Raw genomic sequence first — 10122 nt, 5'->3', positions numbered from 1 at the left:
TTGGTACCCCGTGCCCAACAGAGGCCACCCCAAAAGGGCCGCCCCTGCTTGAATCCCCTGACCTCCTTATCGCAGACCCCCCCTATCTGACCTCAGTGAGGCTGCCCCAATACATTCCAGTCCAGACTCTTCCAGGGATTCTCAGCAGGAACTGTCTATGGTCCCAGCACTGACCACTGCAAAATCAGTCGTGGTTTCCCCAGCCGACGGAGATGGCCTCACCCCTGACCCTTTAGCCGGTGGGTGAGGCCAATGCTTCCATGTAAAATCTAAGAAGTTATCTGTCCATAAAAATAAAACTCTTAAGAGTGCCTGTTTAATTTTAGTAGGCTGGGTACCAAGGAGATATGGAGCTAAGGTGGATAAATGGAATTAAGGTATAGATCAGCCATGATCTAAATTATTGGTGGAGTAGACTCAAGGGGCTAAATGGCCTAGTCCTCTACCTGTGTTTCTTTGTCAGGCAATTAAGTCAGCTGAAAGGTAATTTTTTTTCTTCCATTTAATTTGCTTGGGTCCTCTCACACTACACACCATCCCTGGATTAGAGGAATGGAAATCAAGCTGCTTTCAGGCCTTAACCTGCTACTCAGACCACAGAGGTACATGAAAACAGTGCAGATTGACTACCACTTCGGAATTTCCTTAACCATCCTTTTTCAGTTTTGGTTAACTTCTCTATCCTCTATACGGCATTTCTGAGATCATAGAAATTAGGATGTCACAAATCATGGCTGCAAACTCACACTCCAAAACACTATGCAGCAATGTGTTGGAACATTTCCAGCTCTCATCTGACTATTCCAGGCCTTTGCCAACCTTTATTATATCTTTACAAGTGAAGCTTTTTTTTGGAAAAAGTTTCTGAAAGAAGCAAAATCATTATGGACAACCTTTATTGACACACAATAATTCTCTTCACAATGGCATGGTAGACTTTGGCAATTCTTAGTTTAAGACAATGCAACACAGGTGTTGGGAGGAAAATTTTCACTAAGACATTTCAAGCAAGTCGTTAGGCAATTGGTGTATGATGTGCAGTACTGATTCAAATTTTGTTCAGAATTACTTCATCAGCTATTTTTGTTGTCAAATAATGTCCATCATCTAATTCTACAACTTCACAACATTCCTCTGCATTCAACTTTCTCTCCTGTTGGTTTAATCCAGTCTTGTCAACCAGGTCGTTGCCTTCATCTTTCTCCTTTGCTATCTCCTGCTGGTCTTGCTGGATTTGTGTGTGTTTGGTATTTATTTTCTCAACAATTTCCTCCAATTTTGCATGGTCAGGTGCTGGAGGCATCCCAGTAGGTTCATCTTGCATCATCACCGGTGAAGAATTAAACTTATTTAGTCTTTCCTTTAACTTGACTTCTTTCATCTAAGGATAAACATCGCTTTTTTATTGAACAAGTAATCCCCAATTATACTCGGACTCCTTCAACTGACACCACCAAAAACTAGATTAAAATTAACTGACAGGTTGTGAAGTGTTTTTGGCAATGCTGAGCACATTTAAGGTACTATATTAATTAAAGTTCTTATTTTAAAAAAAGCAAAACAAAACCTTTAGCTCCCTCTGACTTACTTATTTTCAATAGTTCTTCTTTATTTCCTAGTCCAAGCAATAGTTTTGATGTAAACCCCAAATCTCATCTGACACTTGTTGACCAATTCACATAAGGGATAATCTTACAAACTGATACTCCCGGAACAGACATTGACCTACTGGGAATGTATATCATGTGCAAGTTCATGTGCACATTCCCATGAATCTCTGGAAAGTTATTTGAGGTGCGCACCCAAATCACAAGCAGGGGAATCTGCCACTGGAAACGAGATTTTGTAAAATTACCCCTATAATATTTACAATTTACAACCTTTTGAAAACTAAAGTGGAAACTGTTGCCTTAATGGTGATTAAAAAAAGGAAATATTTGACTGGATTTTCCCGTGGCACAGGCTCACTAGGCTGAATTGCTGCCTTCTGTGCTTTACTATTCAATGATTTATGGGGGGGGTTTCTCTGGCAGGAGAACCCTTTGTGCTGTTTGTCTGATAGCTCCACCAAAGTCATGGTAGGAGACTGGGAATGCCCAGGGCCATTCTGTGTACGTGTTGGACATCCGTGTCCATAGCTGTCTGACCTTTGGACATCTGTGTCCATTTTATGAATCGTGTACTCCGATTGTTTCCGCAGTTTAAAGAAGAAGCAGGTCAAGTGAAGGATGTTTGGTGAGGTCTGAGTAGATGCTAGACTTGAATGATGTTCTTTCGTCTCTAGGATCTGGGTTTCAAACCAAGCTGGGTTCACTAATAAACATTTCCTTCTTCTGCCAGTTACATGGGTGCCAATGAATTGGGTCCCTAGCGGGTATGAGGCTACAACATATAATGAGCATGGTTTGTCTCTAATTTGGCATCATTTGGGTAGCCCACGGGGGGAAATGTTGTAGGAAATGAATGTCATGCTGATGTAGTGGAAGACGATGCTTCTCTGAAGATAACAGAGGCGCATTATTGGGAATGAGTCCAAGGAGGTTTGTCCCATATCTAACATACGAGTTCTCAGTGCTGGCACAAGGTGGGAAAGGTAGACAAATATTTCACATGGCAACAAAAGGTTTCTATGGGTAGAAATTAGCATGTGTTGTGCCTGCTTTTCAAGCAGAAAACAGGCACAAAGCACACCATTCAAGCAGTAGAATGACTTGTACACAATCTGTAAAAATTTATATAACTGTAAATGGTCATTTTATTTTAAATACAATTTGGCATGCAAAACTAATTAGATTCATCTGTGGGGTGGTACCATACAATAGGGTGGTACAATACCAAAGGTTGGTATTATACTGTAGGGTTGTTCTATACAATACCTTCCTCCTTTCCTCTGCTGCTATCATTTTATTTTCAATCTCTTCTATTGTCACACTCTTTTGTTTAGTTGTTTCATTCCTTAGCTTATCGAGTCTTGTTGGAGGTTTCTTTAAAATTCCCTCAGTTGACTTCATATCAAACTAACACGGTAATAAACAAAAAAATGGCATCAAAAATGAATTTCAAAGGGCTGTTAAAGCATTCAAGAGAAATCAACAAGTTTAAAAGAACTTATGAAGTAAACAGTTCAAAAGTACAATACTAAAATCATGAAACAGTTTCTAATTTAAACAGTTTCCATGCAAATTATGCTCGGATTTTCACAGCAAAATCAATATGAAAACCCCAGCATAGAACAACACTTCTTTTGGCAGATTTGTTTTCAGTGAGGAGCAGTGTCCCACTGGAGACAAAATAACAGCCTACAAACCGCAGTGTTTCTGGGCACTACTCTAGGTATAGGTATTTGGCGGAAGGTAAATCTATAGTAAGATGCGTATATGTTGTTGTGATCCTTGGCCAGTCCCCAAGTTGTTGATAAGACTCGGTTAGGGACCAATAATGTTTTATTTAAAGAAGACAAATTTGAGAGTCAAGACACTTGCTCAGAGAATAAAGTCACAAGATTCCACAGGTTTTGAACAAACAAAAATAAAAGTTTACTATACAAGGTCAGAAAGATAAAAACAATTTACAATATCTATTTTATACTCAGGGTCTATTTTAACATTCAGGGTTAATATGAAGTATATGTGAATTAACAAGCAAACTGTGGTTGAACCCACCATACTACAAAATGGCAGATACAACCAAGACCGAGTCTATGGATTTGTCAACAGCCCACCCAGATATCTGTGACATAATACTCTGAGTCAACCAATGTCACAGAAATTCTGTCTCTATCATGAGGGATTCTAGTCTTCATGTTCAAAGATCTAACCTGAGAATTGTCTCCAAAAGTTGCTCCAACTCAGGTAGCATCAACAACGACCCACCTTGCAGGGTTTCAATCTCGTCTCCCAAGACTCCGTTCCCTTGGATTCTTGAATATACACTCAAGCACCAACCTACAAGCACAGTTTCAGCTCTTCGGCTGTGCTGAGGAGAATTCTACTGCTCTATAGGAGTACCTTTGCCCCAATGACCTGCAGCACAGAATCATTAACCTTCGGCTGCTTTCTCCACTTAAAGCTTGAAGCCCGCAGCCCTTTTCCTGTTTGGAGCCTGTTTCTCTGCTCCTCACTTTCTAACTGAACTGGGACCTTTTCCTGTCCCTGTCCCTGTCCCCTCTCTGGGGCTCTCCTTTTTGGACCTCTTCCTGTCCCCTCTCCCCTTTGGGAGCTTTCCTTGCCCCCTCTCCCCAGCCCGCAATGACGCTCTGCTCCTGGTCACCCGGCTTGGGTTTTCGCGAAGTTCTTTTCTTCTTGCACGGGTGCGCTGGGCCCAAAGAATGTAGAAATGCAGGACTGCACGTGTGCAGCCCGCTCCCGTTCTATGCACATGCAAAAGCTCTAAGCTCTGTCCAGAGTTGAAGTTCCAGACCTTTGCTCTCATAGGTATGGTTTTCATAACAATGTGAATGCACGAAGAAACTAGAAATGAAATGACAGAACTGATAAGTGTTGTGATAGAATGAAGTACAATATAATGGAAATATCAAAGCATGGCTAAATTTAGAGGATAGAATTGGATATAACATTCAGTGCCCCAGCAAGACAGGGTGGACAGAACAGGAGGTGGTGTAAGCCCTATGTGTTAGGGACACCTATGAGTTGATTATGTGGGAGGTGGAAAGGTACAAAATGAATTGCTCTGTTTAGACTTCTTTAATATTAGAAGAGCCCCCAAGATAACAGTGGGACAATGCAACATATGACAGTACAGTCTAAGAAGTAGGACAATTTGCTCAATGAAGATACCGGAAATTTATGTGAGAACAGAAAAATTATTTTAAGGGGTGACTTCAATTAACAAATGTAACCTGAATAAACCTGAGTGGTTTAGATCCTGAGTTAGGACCGAATGGTCCCAGGTTTTCACTAAGTGCGGTAGTGAGTGGGAAAAGGACGTTTTACACGCCGGCCGCAAAGGCGGCTTTTCACGCCATATCATCCCGTTCTCGCCTCATTAATTATGCATTCCCAGGAAACACGCCAGGCCGCTGGCAGGGTGGCTTCTGATTCGCCCACTCCACCTTCACCTCAGGCCTTCAGTAAACCAGGCGCCATATTTAAAGGCCACCCCTGCACAGAGCTAGCACTCTTCAAGGAATATGAAGCTGCTGGGAACTGATGGCTGCCAAAGGGAGGAAACATGCTGCCCCCAGATTTAACGCCACCCCCCTCAAGTGTCTACTAGACGCAGTGGAAGCCCGCCATGAAGTCCTCTACTCCCTCTCTGGGCGAAGACCAGCAAGCAAGGTCACAAATCCAGCATAGGAGGCAGTGGCAGCGGTGGTCAGTGCTAATGCTCTGCAAAAGAGGACAGCCATCCAGTGCAGGAAGGTGATGAATGGTCTCATCTGTTCAATCAGGGTAAGTCACTCTTCTCATCGCTGTCAACTCTCACACTCACAAACCCATCACACATCCACAGGGATCTCACACCTCAAGGGACAACACCACTAACTCACACACACACCCTCACATCTCCATCAGGCTCATATCCTCTAGGACACGCATCCTCATTCCATGCATGGCTCCACTCACCAAAGAAACATTCCACGCAGTGCCATGTGTCCTGCTCACATTCTCCCCATCTGTTTTCATGCAGGTAAAGCTGGCTGACAACAGCAGGGAGAGGTCCCAGACTGGGGGTGGAGTGGCCCTTTGGGGAGCACTGGTGAGGACATGGACCATGCCTGCAGCGATGGTGAGGTTGGTGGCAAACAACCAGGTGATGATACATATCACCCCTCTCTCAATGCAACTGTGAGTGCTCTCTCTCCTGCTTTTGACTCTGCTGCCATGCACTAATTATTTCCACTTTGGTTCACAGGGAGCTCTGCCAAGTTACCGATGCTCTCAGTCAGCCAGTCCCTCAGCTCCATCCAGGTCCGTGCCTCCAACAAAAGAGGACATCACCTCCAATGAATAGCTGGAAATAAGGAGCCTGGAAGACCAATCTTAACACTCACCCACACTCTCCACAAGTGCAGAGGCACACACCTTGGTGGGATCTAGATCTAGAGCAGGCTCGGGTTCACAATCTGGCAGTCACAGCACAGACACGTGTCCACAGCAGGAGAAGGCAGGTTCAACCGAGCTTCCTGGCACTTGGAAGACTGCTAGGGCAGAGGCACTTGTGATGTCCTAGTCAGATGATGAGCCTCTGAATTTGGCCTTCCAAGTCATCGTGCAGAGTCAGCAGAAGGTGGGGGCACATTATGCAGAGCTGTTGGGAGCCCGCAACAGAGTGGCATGAGAGTCGGGGGAGTGCATTGCACAAGCTGTCTCCACCCCTGCTGCGGATGTCAGGGCAGCACCTAGAAAGAAGTAGTGTTAGACTTTGAAAAGTTAAGAATTTCTGATCACAGGTGGTTCACAGGTGAACACATTTGGTCACTTTATAATCAGAAAATATATCCACTTTCACTGAATAATGTGTAATGATATCTTGCAGATTCATTTACAGGCTTTGCGAGTCCGCCCCCTGCACCCCCCCTCAGCATGCAGCTGGACCATGAGTGATTCTGGAGGGAGAAGCGTGTGTGTGGCAGGGTCTTTCGGAGCCTCGTGCAAGCACTCTCCCACACATGCAGAGCCTTCCTCCATCACACTCATCTCAATGTCCCGAGCATTTTCAATGTTGTCTGCTGGGGTTCTCTTTCAGTTGTCCATCTGAGCTGATCTGCATCTTCACCCACCCACTGATCACACTCACATGCAGCACCTATGCCTGCCCAACATGAGGTTCCGCTCACTTTTGATTTCAGAAGCATGGTGGTGGTTAAGTATGTTTTCAGCTCTCCTCTCCACTTCCTGATTTACAGCTATTACTGGAATGTTTTTTGTAACCTCTACAGTGAAGACAGAAGCAAAATATTTGTTAATTTCATCCACCATTTCCTTATTATCTACTATTAACTTCTCACTGTGACTCTCTAGAGGACCAACACTTACTTTACCTACTCTTTTCCTGTTTAAATATGTGAAACTCTTGCTATCCATTTTTACATTTCTAGCTAGCTTCTTCTCATACTCTAATTTCTTTCTCCTGATTAACCTTTTAGTCATTCTTGTTGTTCTTTAAATTCGGTCCAATCATCTGTTCTGCCACTCAGCTTTGAGGAGTTGTATGCTTTTTCCTTAAGTTTGATGCTTTCCTTAACATCTTTAGTTAACCACGGATGGTGGGTCCTCCTCTTAGAATTTTTCTTTATTGTAGGAATGTACTTATTCTGAATACTCTGAAATATCCCCTTAAATGTCTGTCACTGATTCTCTATTGAGCTTTCCTAGTTTCCCAGTTCACTTCAGCTAGCTCAGCTTTCATCCCCACAAAACTGTGCTTATTTAAGTTTAAGATACTAGTTTTAGACCCACTCTTCTCCCTTTCAAACAGGATGTAAAATCATATTGTGATTGCTACTACCTAGGGGTGCCTTTCCTCTGAAGTGATTAATTAATCTTGTCACGTTACACAATATCAAGTCTAATATAACCTGCTCTCCAGTTGGTTCCAGAGCATGCTGCTCTAAGAAACTATCTCGAAAACATTCTAAGAACCCCTCATCCAGGCTACTACTGTTAATCTGATTTTTCCAGCTTATGTGTGGGTTAAAATCACCCAGGATTATTGCCGTCCCTTTATGACAAGCACACAATACTTCCTCTTGAATACTTTGCCCTACACTGCAGCTACTGTTACACCTTCCTCTCCACCCGCTTGACGATCATCTGTAGCAGACTATGGCCAAGATATTGATGTCCCAAAGCAGACCACAGACATCAATGGTGACCTTCTACCTTCCGTGAGCCGCTTCGCAGAGGAGCCATGTCCATACAAATCCACCCAGCATGTGATGCACGTGTTCCTCCAAAGTCTGGTAGCTGTAGGGCTCCAGCATCTTCTGCTCCTCGGGTGTCTGCGATTTGAACAAGGCTCTAACTTTGAACAAGGCTATAACTTTGAACAAGGCTCTAACAGTAAGTCTTGACATCTGCACATCACACTTGTGGAGTGGACAATCGCAAATTGGTTTCACAATGGTGTGAAACCGATTTTTGGCCTTCCCGCCATATTGTCTGCTCATACTTGCCGCGACACCTAGTGCCAATGTGGACGGAAAATTCTGGCCCTGGTACATGAATGTTTAACTACTTCAAGATTCAGTATGTCAAAGAACGCACAAGAGACAATATTTGTCTTGACCTGGCAATTCATTAATGGCCTGGGCAATGTATAGGAAATTGAAGTTGGAACATCCCTGGAGAACAGTGACTACAGAATGTGATCAAGGAGTCAGAAATATACAAGGCCAGGGGCACAATTTTTAGATCGGCGGGTCCAGGATCAGCTGGGGAACGGACTGCTAACTGCGATTGGCCCCCGACCGCAATTTTACGCTGGCTGGCCAATTAACAGACAGCCAGCATGAAGCGCGTGCTGAGCAGCTCAGTGCTACCGGGGTGGGGGCGGGAGGAGGGCAGGTGCTGATGTCAACACGGGTGCGGGCCAGCACTGACAGAAAGCTCCCTGAAGGCACAGAACTACCTCAGGGAACTGAAGACCTGAAAAATCAAAAATAAAATTTTGAAGTGCAGAAAAGAAATGTCCAAGCATCCCAGTCAGGCACTAATAATGTACACGATGAAAATGCTGTCAACCAATATTTATTTTTATTTTATTTCATCAGGGAAACCTCATCCCGCCCTTGGACGAGGTTTCACAAAAAATATAAAGGCTGCCTGGTCGATTTGCCCGTCCACCAGCTGTTGGACGGGCAATGTAAAATTAAAGACAATGTGCCGTTAATGACCTTAATTGCCCTCTTAATTGTCGGAGGGTGCGCTTCCGATTTTTGTGCGCGCCCGCTAACTGAAACATCGTGTGAGCTTGGGATGATGTCGGGAGGCTCGCCCAACGTCATCTTGCGCAATTTCACACTGGATTGGGATGGGCACACGCCCGCCTGATCAGTGTAAAATTCTGCCCCATGACTTGGGTACATGAGGTTAAAAGGCTAAATTTAAAGAAATGAGACAACAAATAAAGCAAATGGACTGGGGCATTGCATAGCCTGATAGAATATTTGGCACTCCTTCAAAGGAACAATGCTGGTGGTGCCTGTGAGGGTAATGACAAAGCTTTATAGTCACAAAATTAAATAAATCATAATCACAAATTTTGAACAACTGTACCTGTGCAAGGTTGCTTATCTCCAGCTGTTGCTCATAGTATGTTAATACAAAACACTACTAATGTTTGATTTAATACTGATGTGAAAACCACATTTAATTTTCGTATCCTCAATGTGCAGAAGGTGGAAGTTAGCACATACCAGAGGACTGTGAACCTCTTGCCATTCTTCACTGTGGGCCTGGTTTAAGATCCCCTGAACTAAAAGTTCTTGCAGAATGTCAACAGACCTTGGTCTCTCTCTGATTTCTTGTATCGGTCCATTCTTTTTTAGCAAGCTACTTGCAGTAAGTGCTAAATCTGCAGGTAGAAATAAAATATTAGAATTAAGAACAACTAGAGGACAGCGTATTCAAGTACAGTGAGTAACAGCGTCTCACTGCTCAGACTTCGTTCTGTCTCTTTGCACATGCCAACATGTTTTTGGAATGGGAACGGAGGTTTAATCACAGCTATCTAAATTCACTAAAAGCTCAGGTTGTGCAAGATTGCCAGGGAGGGTCTCTGTTTCCGAGTGTCCATGGAATGGAAACATGTGGTGTACATGAATTCTCTGGAAGCTGTCTACGACCATCAGACATTGCAGGATATTGAATGTTTTGTGAATTCCAACATTGCAATTGTTACCTAATAAGTTACTCACAAATATTCACTTTTAGCTTGGGCGGGTCATCAGTTATTTATTCGTGGCACCACTTTTCTTTGGGAAGTGGGGTGGCGGAGGGAAAATACTTTAAATTGTTTTCAGAGAGAATAAAACGTTACTCTTTTGCACTTGGAACCTGCATTCAAATACAGTCTGGACTGAAGGAATTAACTTCTGCCTTTCTTTGGTTATGAAGGTCTTAGAAGGAAAGGCTCTTGGACAAATTCCACCCAGCCCAA

The 10122-nt window shown here is 43.5% G+C and overlaps 1 protein-coding gene across 2 annotated transcripts in view; it reads right to left on the bottom strand.

Annotated features, from left to right (window-relative positions):
- Positions 1-881: 881 nt before the first annotated feature.
- LOC121276337 (N-acetyllactosaminide beta-1,6-N-acetylglucosaminyl-transferase-like) overlaps positions 882-10122 on the bottom strand; it is a 74504-nt gene continuing 65263 nt past the window's right edge. For both annotated transcript variants that reach the window (XM_041184621.1, XM_041184622.1), the window contains 3 exons: positions 9380-9537; positions 2877-3017; positions 882-1381 (listed from right to left, as the gene is read on the bottom strand). In XM_041184621.1, coding sequence (XP_041040555.1) covers positions 1049-1381; positions 2877-3017; positions 9380-9537 — 632 coding nt within the window. In that variant the 3' untranslated portion in view covers positions 882-1048. The remainder of the gene's footprint in view (positions 1382-2876; positions 3018-9379; positions 9538-10122) is intronic.

The sequence above is a fragment of the Carcharodon carcharias genome, chromosome 3, assembly GCF_017639515.1.
Source record: "Carcharodon carcharias isolate sCarCar2 chromosome 3, sCarCar2.pri, whole genome shotgun sequence".
Classification (NCBI taxonomy): Eukaryota; Metazoa; Chordata; class Chondrichthyes; order Lamniformes; family Lamnidae; genus Carcharodon; species Carcharodon carcharias.
Note: the sequence above shows the minus strand (reverse complement) of the source record. Positions and strands in the feature narration are given on the sequence as shown.